Source organism: Amphibalanus amphitrite, unplaced genomic scaffold, assembly GCF_019059575.1.
Source record: "Amphibalanus amphitrite isolate SeventyFive unplaced genomic scaffold, NRLGWU_Aamphi_draft 000577F_arrow, whole genome shotgun sequence".
NCBI classification, from domain to species: domain Eukaryota; kingdom Metazoa; phylum Arthropoda; class Thecostraca; order Balanomorpha; family Balanidae; genus Amphibalanus; species Amphibalanus amphitrite.
This window is the reverse complement of record NW_024882071.1, coordinates 153,117-167,665: the sequence shown is the minus strand read 5'-3', so window position 1 is coordinate 167,665 and position 14,549 is coordinate 153,117. Positions and strand designations below refer to the sequence as shown.

The following is a 14,549-nucleotide window of genomic DNA, read 5'->3' as shown; positions in this document are numbered from 1 at the left end:
CCTCTCTCTCTCTCTCTCTCTCTCTCTCTCTCTCGCTCTCCTCCATCCCTCTCTCTCTCTCTCTCTTTCCCTGTCTCTCCCCCTCGTTGTTCCCGGCGCTATATCTGTATCCTGCCGCCGTGGCTCCCCGGCCGAAGCTGTCGCGATACGCCGGCCCGTCTTATCACCTTCCACTTGGCTGCCTCCGGATACGGACCGCCGTCAGACCGGGGCCGACGACGCCCGATCACGGCCCACAGCTCCGCCTCTGAGGGAGCTGGCTGCTGGAGCTGGCTACGGAGACCGGCTGAGCTTATTTCGGTTCGTCTTGTAGGTCTTCCACGGTAAATAAGCATCTGAGCATGAGGAAAAAAATTGGGCACTGCAACGTAACCCATGTATGCTGATTCGGTGACTACTACGCTTAGCTAGTGGATGTTCTTCGCTGTCCGTTCAACCAAGTCAACGGCGTGCATTGTGAAATCATTTTGTCTCCGAGGAACCAGATAAACTCTTAATAGCCATTGCACAACATGTATTCATATACATTCCACGCCAACTAGAGGACACATAGCGCCTGATGTGCTGACAGTTTTCGGAACACACGCTGGCAGACTGCGTTCGGGAGCCGGCGGTGACCTCCGGCCCCACTTACCACATCACTTATCAACTCTGGGTTTGAGTGGTGTCAGGTCGAGTGACCCGCCCCTCGCCAAAGTGACCGGGGTGGTCTGGCTGAGGAGGCGACACCGAACACTGTTATTGCTTCCGTAGACATTGATACAGACGGTCTAAGGAAAGGACAACTGCAGACACGCACACACACAGAGAGCGAATAAGACAGCGAGAGGAAGGAAGAGAAGGGGTAGAGAGAGAGGACACAGGTAAGGCGAGGTTATACACAGACGCTTAGTGGCTACCTATGCGACGGCATTTGAGTCGATTACTTGATTCGGTGGGGAGCTGATTAGAGTGTTTCTAAAGCACCGGTGAAAGCGATTGATTAGAATTGGAGGCTGGACACATATGACTGGCTAACATAAGACTATAGGACGAGCAGTGTGTTTCCCAATTACATCTTCAAAACATGGGACGCAGTTTGCTGAAGGCTTACTCACACGTGACCAGAGATGTTGATTTCGCACACATGTGTCATGATGCTGGCACCTGCAGATGCCCGATTCACTTTCAAACTTCTTGAAAACATTTACCTATATATAGAGCACACCCTACAGCGCACCACTACGGGCCTGATGCTATCTGCCGTAGTTTATGCTTACAGAAAGAATATGTTCCGTATTAAGTCTATAAAGCAGTCCGTTTCCTGATAGCCCAACAAAACATTGTATAACATCTATACATTTAGAAAATGTTCAGATGATCTAGCAACCTGTGAATAACACTTTAATTTTAACACTGAGACACATGAAGACGTCATAAACACACGCTCATTCATAGAGTGACTGTTGAACACCACAGCGAGACAAAGAAACACACACCGAGTACTCTCACTAAGCCTACAACTATAGTCAAACAAACTGACTCTTTCAGAAACGCATCACACAATTACCTGTATGCAAAGTACTTGTTGATTTTTCATACAATCAACAGAAGTTGATAACAGAAGTTCATTTTCTCCATACCCTTGCACACACGATAGCATGTTCACAATGATACGAATGCGGCGAGCGCATCAACAATAACAGTGTCATCAAGACAATTCGACCGAGTTTCGTAGTAGGGCAACATTGCAGGAATGTTCCTGAATGTTTTTCATCATCGCCTTCTCCCCAGCATCATCGCTTAGATCATCAACTTGAAAATCAACAGTGTAAGCACATCGCGCACATGCAACTCTTCAATGCAAACGGGCACACACGAACACATTTACTTTCTCTACGCGCGCACGTGTTCGCCACTCATTCATAAATATTCAGCGTTACCTATCTTAGTTTTTAAGAACCATGTTATCACGCATACTCTAAACAATGAAAGAATGCCGAAACTGGCTAAAAGGAAATTAAAAAAAGAAAACATTTTATTTGGGTCAAACATAAGCTGATGTAAAGACTGACAGCCTTTGTTATAGTGAATCATTTGCGTAATGGTAAAACAAAAACTAAACTAAACAAAGGCGCATTTACCTGGTACACATCACACCAAACGTTACAATCCTGCAAGCACATGCTTTAAACGTGAAAACCACTATCACAGAGGCTTCAGACGCTCAACTTTAAACATCTTACAGATATTTTAAACGCAACATTTTTCTACAAAAGGAATATCGGATCATACAGAGGGAAGTCTTGAGATTTTTCACCCAACCACCTATCCTTACTGAGAAAGACAATTAGTTTCAGTTTCATCCCTGCAGATACTGAAATAAAATGGTAGGCATTCAAAGATAAAAAAGCGCAGATGAAAGCTACTTTTCAAAATCAATTACCACTTAAAAGAAAAAACAAAAATGACTATAAAGGTTGACACAGATTGGGCGTAGCCATAATGCATTGTTAAGCTGCCGATCTCAGTTCCATAAAAAGTCATAGAAACGTTCACAGAAAATACCACATCAAAGTCATAAAGCGGGTACTTAAGCGTTACATCAAACAAATACCAAAATGATGAGTGAAAATGATAAGCCGCAAAATACTATCGCAAATCGTAAACAACGTTTCATCAAATGAATGATCATCAACAAATTAATCGCTTCTATGTTCACGACAGTTTCGGGTGTCATTAAAAAAAGAGAAGACGTTTTGCCTCATGCTGCGGTATTTATGAATATACGAACAACTTGGAAGCTCTTTGGATTTGCCTGCAGTGGATTTGAGGGCTCTAGCAGGAGCCAATCCGCGACACAGCACTACCGAAGACGACGGAGCCTAAGCTGTTGTATCGCAGCTGCACTGTCGCTGCCAGGTCGTGTGGCTGTCTGCAGAGAGCACTGTTTAATCCCGTCCCACAGCGTCCCTGCACATTTTCCCTATAGGTATTGACTAGGAGCCTACAGCGAGCGAACTGTACCCAAACCAACTGGAGCCACCACGGCGCAACTAACGCCATGTCGACTGTCGGAGGGGCAGTGCTCGTCCGCCGATTTTGAGTCCGATGTCTTATGACCGGAGCAGAGGCTTGTTATGCTCATCTGAAGCTCTGGCCGGTGTAGTCGGCAGCCGGCGGAGCGCCGCTCGCGAAGGGGTTGGTGGGGTTGGCGCTGAACACCGGCGCCTGGGGCTGCTCGAACTGACCCGGGGCGGTCACCGCTCCCTGCGAACACAACGCGTCGGCGTAAACAAAATTATGTTCCATGAAGTGTCATGAGGAAAGATATATGAAACAGACGTTGCGATTTTTCAATGTAGCATAACACAATATCACTCAATTGGCATAACTACCTGCTATCAGCTTCGCAGAAAACGCCATAAATAAACGCACAAACAACATGTATTTATGCCAAGAACGTTTATCAGATATGTTCAATGTTCATAATATATCATTGCTTAGATCGTATACCTCAGCAAACTTCATAAGATTATCTTAACGTTCTAGCAAATGCCAACAAAGATAACAATAAAACGTCACAATATTCCCCACCCTACCTGAGCATATGCTGCCTGTTGGTTATATTGAGCCTGTTGGTTGTACGGATTGGTGGCCGGTATGGGCGCGGCGGGCTGGATGTACTCAGCCGGAGCTGTGTGACTGAAATCGGCCGCAAACTCTGGGCCCGAGCCGTCCTGGCCCTGACCGTCTAGAGCTCCATAGGTGATGACCCGACCGGACCCAGGGTGCCCGTTTGGCTCCTAAAGGGACGAACACAAAAAGTTAGTCAACAGTGCACACACTTTGCAAGGGGGGAGGAACAGGTTGATATGCGCATACATTGTTAGTTTTTCCGTACCGTACCACTTTGAGTCACTGTGAAACTGAATTCATTCACTGCTGTTTATTGGTGCCTTTAATATAGTTTACGTCACGTTACTGGTGCTGCTGGTGATATAATAGTGTTTCTATAGCGTTACTTGACTGCAGGGGTCTGTATGATGACGTCATATGAATACCAACCAACAAATGATCAGCCAGATCAGTTGATGACATTTATGCAAATAGCTCGCGTACTGCCACGAGGTAAAAATGTACAGGCTTCCTATGACAATTGCCCATTACCCAATGACTAAATGACCACTATGACATATTTATAAAAGGTCAGCGCTGTTACCATGGGCGGTTTTTTGTCGGGCTGCTCCTCCTGTCCCAGCTGAGTATGTGCCGCTTCGTCGGGTGGAACCGCCCAGGGCTGGAGCTCTCCTAAAAAGACATCGGCGCATTGTCATCAAGGCATTACACAAATCCACGAATTGTTCGATACATAAAGTACATATAGGTTCATAATCTTGTATAAGTTATAACCAAAATTGATTTGATCAGCCAAATCTGCTATATGAAATTTGTTTCTGAGCGAGAATGCCAGACTGGAGGGTGCTAACTTTATTAAATGTATTGGTAAGGTTTGAAAGTTTGATTTCAGGGTAGCAAAATCATCATTTCCATCAAATGTTTTCCGGGCAGTGATAAAGTACGGAAAGTTTTGGCAAGGCGCGGGTCTTATTCCTTTACATAAACGTAAAACAGCACATGTGCCAAGGCTAAGTATCCATCCAAGTAATTTGGTCGGACAAAAAAAAAGATGTCATCCCTAATATCATTGGGGAGCACGACGTTTTTGAACAAGTATGTAATCGACTTTTCTTCTGCCTAATTATTACATTACTTACCTGAAGCGAAGAGTCCGTAGAATATGATGCCGATGAAGTGAATGACACCGGCCACGATGAACACTTTCTGCCATTCTTCTCTGGTCTGAAAATTGACGCAAACACAGCGTGACTGGCAGGTTCAGCGAACTAACCACACAGACCATGGTCGATGGGCTCAGTGAATGCAAACAGCCATTAACCGGGCGTGTGCACAAGAGTCATACAGCCATGTCCATGGCGGCAAATACTGGCGACGTCAGAAAAACAACCGCCAATAGATGGACTTATTCGCTGTCATCCAGGATGAAGTGCTGCCCTATTGAGCACCAATGTTTTCCACGATGCAGTTGCTAATTCATTGTGCGATGTGTACCAGCCCGCTGATCTAAATATTGATAGAGTACTTATGACTCAGAACCATTGCTGAAGACTCAATATTTGAGAATTCCTCAGTTATACTTAACGTTAAGTTACTAATGTGTGATCTTTTTTTAATATTCACTGAGTTGAACCAGCACAAAAGAAAACGTATGTGCAAAATGACTCAATCGAATTTATATACATAGACCTAAATGAAGTTTAAATTCAGTAAGTTATATTCCTTATCCATTTAGCTACTCGTACTTGTTGCTCTCGTATTTTTTTTCTTTTCCAGCGTCCCCCGCCCATGCATCACCAGCTGGCTCACCTTATGCATTGTCATGTTGGATGTGACGATGGGGCAGATGAGGCCGGACAGGGTGCCGCAGCCGTTAGTGATGCCCATCAGGATACTGGCGTACCGAGGAGCAATGTCCAAGTGGTTCACGTTGAATCCTGTACAAAACAGGGCAATTAGTTAGCAACTTGGGGGACGTCTGGACTCTGGTTGACGTAATTTGTTGCAAAATTGGTTAGATGGTTTGATTTATTTACACGCGAGTCTTAATGCTACTCAATGTCTTCTTTCTCATAAAACATAGAAAATATTGTCGTGTGGAAAGAAACAAAACGATCAATTATTTCCATTGATGCCAACAATATAGTCACTTTTCCTTCTCTCTGCGCCTCCTCCTCATTTCTATCTTTACTTCTCTTCTGTAATCATTATTATCTTTTTCTTATTTCCCTCCCGCAAAATAAAGTCATGTTATTTATCCTGTTATAAGCACTATAAATCAACCCCAGCTGATTGATCGACATCATAAAATACTGTCGCCTGTTTTGCACAGTCACTGTGGTTCGAGCTTGTTTAGAGCCTCTGTCGGGACTCGGTCGGGCCCGGCAAATGACGTATGACACACGGCGTGGGTCGAGCTCAGCTGACGCGCAGCGCGCCTGCCAGCGCGGCCGCTCGTTACGGGGGACTGATTGGGCCCGCCGGAGGCCGCGGCGGCCGCAGGGGACACATCGGACCGTCCGCTGTCGCCTCCGCACCGCGGCACTAACAATCTGCCGCAGACCGCAGCTGCTGCAGCCGCTGCTGCCACACACCGCTGTTACGCTATACGCAAGAGAGATACGCAAGACTTGAGATGGTCATAACTTATATGGACCACTGTAAGTACCGGCGGCACCTCGCATGACACCAGGACCCTGTTTCAAGGACTCTTCTGACAGGCTACTAGCGTATTTTGGGAGCTGACGTCAGCACTGGGGTAATTTTGGTGCACGATTGCCGCAGTATTGATTGACGTCATCAGTATAGTAGATGAAGTTGACGTCCAAACATCTCCAGTAATGTCAAATTTTACTTCTAAGCTGAGGACATCACTCAATATCGAGGCAATCATGCACCGCTGCAGCCCCAGTGCTGGCATCAACTAGCGAAATACGCTAGGAGCTGCTGGCAACGGCCGTGAAACACCACCCAGCTTTCAATGGCGGTGGACGCAGGTAGCCCGCAAGGCACGTATGTAGTGCGGTACAGTCTACTTCCCAGGCAAAGCCCTGCTGCCATCTGTCGGCAGAACAAACAACTCATATCTCTGCCTGCCGCGCCGCATAACATCACAGTATTGCGGTACAGTCTACCAGTCAGTGAACACTGCTCCTGCCATCTAGCGGGGGATCGCATAACTTCATGTCTACGTCGGCTGTGTGTTTTCCTTTCCCATAGATAAGAACATGGGAAGAAGTTGCCTGCCATTCCCTAATGTCCTTTGTATAGACGTCACCATCAAATTGAATTCGTTGTAAGCAATTAGCACTTTACTTATCCCACTTGTCTGTCAAAGGCATTGCCTGCAAAACGCTGCTTGTTACATGCCTTCAACTTCTATATGATGTAAACAATAAAGAATTTTGTTTTATGACCACAAATTTCAATGCTCAAAATGCGAATTGTGATTAAACAGGCATGGATAAAATGCATTTAAGCAGTTAAAACTCAGTCAAACGATAAATATCATCACCTCCTAGAAGTTCTGACAGTTTGGGAACGGCTCCGGATCTGAGAGGCGTTTCCCCCGTGGCCTTCTGAGTGAGCCATTAAGCTGTTGATCTCAATTTCCTCGCCGTAATTGTGCCGTTGAAATAACGTCTGCAATCAGGCGATAATCGGCCGGATAAAAACGTCTCGCCATTCTGGTCGGCAGAGATTGTCTGAATTGGGTCGCCAGATATCCTGTGGCAATCTTCTTCGCCACCTTTCTCGCTAGACGGATTTATTATTGAGCGGCAAAAGCAATCGCATCGTCGTCGATAAAGGACCGGAAATGACTGCCGGCTGGAAAGGCGAGCGCGCGCGACGCCGCGGCCGCCGCGGGGAAGGGGCTGTCGCATCGCGCTGCTGTCTCCGCATTTCTGGGCGGCGAGCAGCGGCGCAGCGGCGGCGATCAATATATGCGGCGTCCGCCGGGCGCGCCGCAGTTGACTCGACGGATCGCTCGTCCGGCCATCAGCGCGAATCGTCATCGGTCTCTCCCGACCGGCCACGATGACAGCCGGCGGCCGAGTGCTCAATGAAACCCGAGATTCGCCTGCGGTCGTCAGGCTAAGCGGCGACCTCGCCCGGACGCCGAACTCTCCTCGCCGATAGAGCTGCGGCCAGTCCACCTCTCTACGGCTGATTTACTGCACCGCATTTGCAGAAACTGCGCCACATCAGTCGTGCCGACCCGACCTGTCGCGCGGCGGCCGCTCCCATTAACCCTGAGCGGGTGCTAATAGTCCTCACCGTTTGAATAATGAGCTGGAGGCGACAACAGGGCGACGGCGACCGTAATTGAATCGCTTGGGAGGCGGCTCTATCAAATCACTCGTTCTTACTGTCGTCTTTATCTGGCGTGCCGGTCCCCCGGGAGCGCATTAGAGCAGTTCCAAACCGATCGGAGCCGCTGCCGTGAGGAGAAATCAGAGGAGCGTAGGGGCGACCGCGGACCGGACCGACGACTGGACCGACGATTGGATGGTTTTTGAGTTGTGGGTGGATTGGTGCTCGCACAAAGGCCTTTTGTTAGCAGTTAGTGGTAAGGTTGTAATATGTGTATTTATCTTGCAATATGAATGTATACCAAAACAATCTGGTGCTTTAACTGAAATAAATTTCTAATTTTTTGTTGAAGCGCATTCATTCATTGAAAATGGATTGAAAGGGCACTTGAAACGTTGACGGACAATCATTGTCGCAATAACTTCCCTGCTTCATCTTATGCATGAAATTTATTCACTTCCATCAACTTACAGCAAAAAAAAGTACAATATCAAGAACTGCTTTCGTGGGAAGCAATCAAGGTCATCCCCAGTGAATCAGCAAAATATCGTCTGTGCCATTTTCGAAATAATGCCTGTGTCAATTGTTTTGCCTGTGTCGGTAGCATCGCGGTCAACGTCTTCTGTGCTTATCCTGAGGAACGCTTGTCTATTATTTTAGCGCGTCATGCCTATCTGGAAGTGACTGGCAATGGCAAGCTCTAAATGTTATTGAGTTTGCATGCATATTATTAAACGCTTCCAGAGTGTAATAATACACCTTCCACTTCTGTCAAGAATCTTCAGCCGGTGGCTGCTCCCACCCGTTGGGCTCTCAGTGCCACTCACTCCGATTTTTGTCCTCACTAAGCGATGTTCTATATGCACGAGCACGTGCTGGCATCAGCGGGCCCGCGCCTGGCTTGATCCGGCGCATTTGACGAGGCGCCCTCCCATTACCCGTTGGACACGCGGTGCCGGTGTCAGCGCGGCGCCGTCGAACACGACAGCGACACGCGTCTCCCGTCGGCGGGTCGCCCTCCTCTCCTCCCCGCGGCGGCGGCGGCGGCGGAGCGCAGGGGACGGGGAGGCTGTCTGGAGATGGTCCAGACCCTAACCGGTCGATAGTTTTCGGCGGAGGGTGGGCCTGGCCTGGCCCGGCCCGGCCCGGCCCGCCCGTCCCGGTCCACATATCTGGGTCACTGACGCTATTGATCCGGCCCGGAGAGGCCCTCCGAGAAGACGATGGCGAATTCGCGCGATCCCGTCCCTCCGGAGTAAGCCAATTTCATATACGCACGGCTAATAGGGAAGATGATTATTAAGATGGTCGTAGTAACGACCAATGTCCGTATTAAATGGATTTGCAATTAATGCTGACGACTGTTCGAGATAGTCGAGATGATTTTAGCCACGCGTGTTCTGAAAAGATACCCAGAGACACATTCATGAATAGTTTTAAAAACATAACTTTCTCTTTTCAAAGATTACCTACGGATTGCAAATCTTAATCTTAATAATCTTATGAATTATTAGTGTCGTACGGCTAACATGCATACATTACAATGCAATAATAGCGCAAAGAACGATCATTGTTGCAACTAAAACCTCTCATAGGACTGCAACGAAGGGAGCTAATCTCTCACCTGAGATAGCGAATCCGAAGAATCCGACGGATAGGACTGCAATGAAGGGAGCTTATCCCTCACCTGAGATAGCGAATCCGGAGAATCCGACGGCTAGCATGAGCGCCACGGTAGCCCCGGTGGACGTTGTCGAGTAGGCCACCACCAGCAGGAAGGTGCCCTCCATGCCGAACCCGCCGCAGTTGAACAGCTTGCGCACGTTTGTTGTGGAGAGCAGGTTGTTACGTCGCAGGTAGTCGGCCAGTTGACCTCCGATGGGTACTACCAGGGTCATCAGCAGGTGGGGTAGTGCCGATAATACGCCTGACTGTGGATGGAGGGGGCGAGAGACTGGTCAGTCGTCGGAAGCTATAGGAGATTGGCGACGGTGAAAACAATGAAAATATAAAGGATTTTTGCCATTTGTGAGCTAGCCAGGTCGATTTAGATTTGATGAGTTTTTAGCATTGCTGCAAGAAATAAATGTTGTCAAATTGGTATGCCGTTGTCCAGCGTATTTGCCTTGGATTAATTTTGCAGCGAATGCCACTATAAAACCGTTGACGACCATAGTTTGATTCTAGTGATCAGATGAATAAAGGTAAGGAAATATAAAAAACTGTTTCATATTCACAGCGGATATATCATCTCGGCCATTACTGACATTATTCACGTGTTGTCAGGAATACGAATGCATGAATACTTGATAACGTACAATAGTAAGTGATATGGCAATGGGCGAATTCGTCTAAAAGACAGACATTACAACATGCTGAGGACACTGATGTCGGTGCTTACCTCGCTGGTGTCATAGTGGAACACCTCCTCGAAGTAGCGGACCTGCAGCAGGATGAGCAAGTAGAACGTCCAGGATCTGGCGATGTTGGCCACCAGGATCGCCCACAGCGGCATCGACGTGAAGAACGCCATCCACGGCGTGGTAGACAGCGTGGGGATGCTCTGACCCTTCTGGCCAGCCAGACTGTCTTCGATAAAGCTCAGCTCACGCTCGCTGATGTTCGGGTGGATTGCAGGCTTCTCGAAGGACAGCCACAGCCAGAAGACGTACCAGACTAGCGCCACGAAACCTACGCGAAGAAACGACAGTGTCATGTATGATAGCAACGGAGTTCTATGTTCTAAATAGATTGTGTTATATTTTTACGCGACCATAGATCCTTTCTACACAGCAGCTATTACATACTTTAGCTTCCATGCCGTTAGTTAATTCTGGTCGGAACTATAAACGTCATCACTGAACTTCACCCCAGAAAGGGAAACACTGACAACGACCCGCCAATCACTCTTTTCAAAGGCAGCCACGCGCTAAAGTCGGCGAGCGACTCCACCACCGTTCGAGCCACCGCGGCGCGAGGGAGCTGGGGGAGCCGACCCTCCTCCCTCTCTCTCTTCCTCTCTGCTCTTTCTGCTCTCTCGGCGTCGGACCCTCTCCCGCGGTGTTTATCCGTCATATGGAGCCAGGATGTCGACGGGGCGCCATTGACGGAACGGTGCCGGCACGCTGATCTGCCTACTAGTCCCCGACCGGCCCGACCGCAGTCATCAGACCTCGTTTTGCCGCCGCGCCGCCCCCGGCCCATTCTGTGTGGACTGCAAGTCAACAGAGCGCCGCGCCCGCCGGCTGCGAGGCGCCGATATTAAACGGTCCAACATGCCGCGGTCTCCGGCACCGAACGGGAACGGCGGCCACGCAGCGTCCTTCCCTGTATAGTGACCGCCCGCGGCCACTACACAGGGACGCTGGATGGGCTGACGTACTAAATTTATGAACGAGACGTTTTTGGGAAGATATTCGTAGCCTGGATATGGAAATAACAATTGCTGTCCAATTTAGAAATAGTAATATCGAATAACAAGTCCGAAAAACGCAATATTTAACAAAAGCTAAGCGAATATTACACACCTAACCCACTTTGATATATTTTATTGTCAGAAAACGTTTCGGTTGTCCTAGGTGCCTAAAGCTTATACATATATCGTCATCAAAATAAACATGGCACAGATTAATAAAGTTGCTCGACCAAACGTTTACCCCGCCCAGCTTCCCCTCCCCTCTAACTTACCGTAGAAGTAGAACGGCGCCGGCCAACTGATGTTGTCCGTAAGCAGGGCCGATATGGGCATTCCGAACACGGCTCCCGCGTACGAGCCGCAGAAGGCCAGCGTGGCCAAGCGAGAACGCTCCAGGGGGGGCGCCCAGTTGCGCCACATGCCGTGGCAGGCCGGGTATGTCACGCCCTGCAGGAGACACAGCGGGATGATGGGGGTGGGACTGTCATACCTAAAACACAGGGAGGGGTGTGGCCAGATATTTATATGAGCTAGCAATTTTTGGAGTACGGTATAGATAGTCCAGATAACTTTGTACGTTCTTGAAAAAATGGCCTTGAGATGCGAGTCGAATCGCTCAATACGGAGAACATTAGATCCCTGACAACATCTCCCCGAGTCTGCAGTCCACATGCGGATTCCCTCGGTTGGTAACGGGTTCGGGCGGCGTCGGCCGACCAGTACACCGGCCACGGTCCCTGAGCTAATGGTATCCACCGCTGCCGAGCCGCTGGCACCAATTAGCGACTGTCTGTGCTCCGTCACCGTCTGTCACACTGGATCTTGTCACTGTCAGCAGGGTCCCGGCCACTGTCAGCAGGTCCCGGCCACTGTCAGCAGGGTCCCGCCACTGTCAGCAGGTCGCTGTCACTGTCAGCAGGTCGCTGTCACTGTCAGCAGGGCTCCACCACTGTCAGCAGGTCGCTGTCACTGTCAGCGGGTCACGTGGAGCCCTGTCACTGTCAGCAGGTCACTCGGAGCCCTACTGTCACATTTGATCGTATCAGCAGGTCACATGGAGTCCACTGTCGGCAGGCTACTGGTGGTGCAGGGCCCTGTCTAACGTAGAATCATGTTACTGTCAGAAGGTCGCGCGAGCATTTCGTTGTCAGCACGCCAAATGGGACCTGGTAACCGTGCCACGGCCCGTAACGTGGCTCACTAAACACTGGCTGCCCAAAACCGCCTCCTAACGGAGTTTTGCCATCAAACAGCGACTATTTTCATTAGGTTTTTTAATCTAGCTTACATATCTTCCATAGCTACGTATGACTGCTGGTGCAGCGCGTAGGCACTCGCCTCGCCACCAAATGCACACACGTCAACGGTAAAATACATACTACACATATCGCGGAATATTACCCACAGTTCAATTTTCAGTTAGACCAAAATTCGGCATCAAAGGGTATCTCAGATCTCAGGGGGAAGTCAAGGGGATTGAGCCGCATTTCATTCAGCGTCGGTCGTGGCGGCGGGCGGCCCTCTGAACGGCTGCAGCGGCGCCGGTGACTGGGATCTTTTGAGAGCTCGGCAGGCGCTCATCAGGGTCCGCTATCATCCTGATCCCCAGACAATCGCCACCGGAATGGGTGACAGATATGATCCGCGGTGGAGCGCGCCGCCAGCCGCCGGCACCGTCGCCGTAATGAAGCCATCCATAATTTCACGGGCTCTTCGCCACCGCGCGCCGGTCGCCCTCCGCTTTCCTTTCCCCTCTCTCCTTTCCATAGAGGAACCGCGGGCATGAGAGGCGGGAAGTCATCTGGGAGTAAATTTAATGACATTGAGTTGATGTATCTTTCAGTATGTCGGTCAGCATGCCGGTATTTGTTCTCCGAAAGATTGGACTATTTTAACAAGTACAACGTTTTATAAATCCCTTAATGAACTTTTTTCTCTTGATCCTGCTCCTTGCTATTCTTTTTTTTTGTAAAACTGGCTTCTGATCTAATGTGGCAGGATTGGACGCATGTTTTTAGATGACTGCATGTTACTCACCTCCACCAAGCCCTGCAGTATCCTGAGAACGATGAAGATGCCGGAGCCGGCCATAGCAGCCGAGGGAAGAAAGAAGTTGAGCAGGCCAGACATCGCAATGGCGGTGCCAAACACCCTGCAAAGAACAAGTATTTGTATGCTGGGCACATTGAATGCAAAGATGAAAGGAACAATAAATAGGGTACTCTGGATTGAAAAATGTAGTAAGATGTCAGCGCAAAAATAAATCCGTTATTAAATAATTCATCTAATCTGGTTTCAGAGTGACTATTTTGCTTACCTGTTCGGTGGCCATTTCGACGCCAGGAAACCTCCGGGGATTTGTGTGACCAGGTAACCCCAGAAGAACGCACTATCCACGACGCCCTGCTGTCCCGTGCCCCAATCGACATCGGGCAACTGGAACAGACGCGAATTGGTTATTATGCAATACAATACACCGTGGTTGTCGTTTTTTCCAATTCATATTGATCATGTCTACTTTAACCAATCCGTAATTTTTTCTTCACTTGTTTATTCCCTCATCTATCTCTCTTTTCATATCCCTTCCTCACTCTTCCTTTCTAAAGCACACAACTACATACAGAGACACACTGACAAACATTCATATGCTGCTATATAGGCGCTCTCTCAAGCATGGTACACTGCACGTGCAAATACAAGCTTCTTTCCATTCTTTTGTGACATCTTTATATTTTCACCCTTCTCGGAAACCCAATAACTTTCGTATTAACCACGCCACGCTACCTTCTATTTGTGAAACCACAGGGAGCTTCTTTAATCGTCTTTGATGAACTCTTTGCTTTGAACCGAAAATGTAATTTTCTGTGGCGAAGCTACGTGACAATTTAAAAAGTGACATTTTGAAACAGGAATGGTGGAAATGTCGGTAATAATGTTTGCCATATGAGATATTCAATTATACTACACAAATTAAACGACTTTTTTCAAATGCATCATTAAACAGAGAAGAATCAGCGCATCACATAACCCTAACGCTCTAATAATCATTCCAACATTGTAAGGATTGCATAAACGTTCATCTAAAGCTTAGGTCTACATCAAATTTCAAAACAATTGGTAGAGCCGTAGGAGATATGCAGCAAGCAAATTAGCGTAATACATGTAAAAAAAAACTTACAAAGATAGACATTTAAATAAGAGA

The 14,549-nt window shown here is 48.3% G+C and overlaps 1 protein-coding gene across 1 annotated transcript in view; it reads right to left on the bottom strand.

Annotated features, from left to right (window-relative positions):
* Positions 1–491: 491 nt before the first annotated feature.
* Positions 492–14,549, bottom strand: part of LOC122394166 (vesicular glutamate transporter 1-like) — a 42,238-nt gene continuing 28,180 nt past the window's right edge. Inside the window, exons 5-14 of the mRNA XM_043390856.1 lie at positions 13,665–13,783; positions 13,385–13,499; positions 11,620–11,794; positions 10,334–10,623; positions 9,620–9,863; positions 5,428–5,555; positions 4,758–4,842; positions 4,202–4,290; positions 3,582–3,785; positions 492–3,249 (exon numbers count right to left, since the gene is read on the bottom strand). Of these exons, the coding sequence (XP_043246791.1) occupies positions 3,124–3,249; positions 3,582–3,785; positions 4,202–4,290; positions 4,758–4,842; positions 5,428–5,555; positions 9,620–9,863; positions 10,334–10,623; positions 11,620–11,794; positions 13,385–13,499; positions 13,665–13,783 (1,575 nt within the window). The 3' untranslated portion in view covers positions 492–3,123. The remainder of the gene's footprint in view (positions 3,250–3,581; positions 3,786–4,201; positions 4,291–4,757; positions 4,843–5,427; positions 5,556–9,619; positions 9,864–10,333; positions 10,624–11,619; positions 11,795–13,384; positions 13,500–13,664; positions 13,784–14,549) is intronic.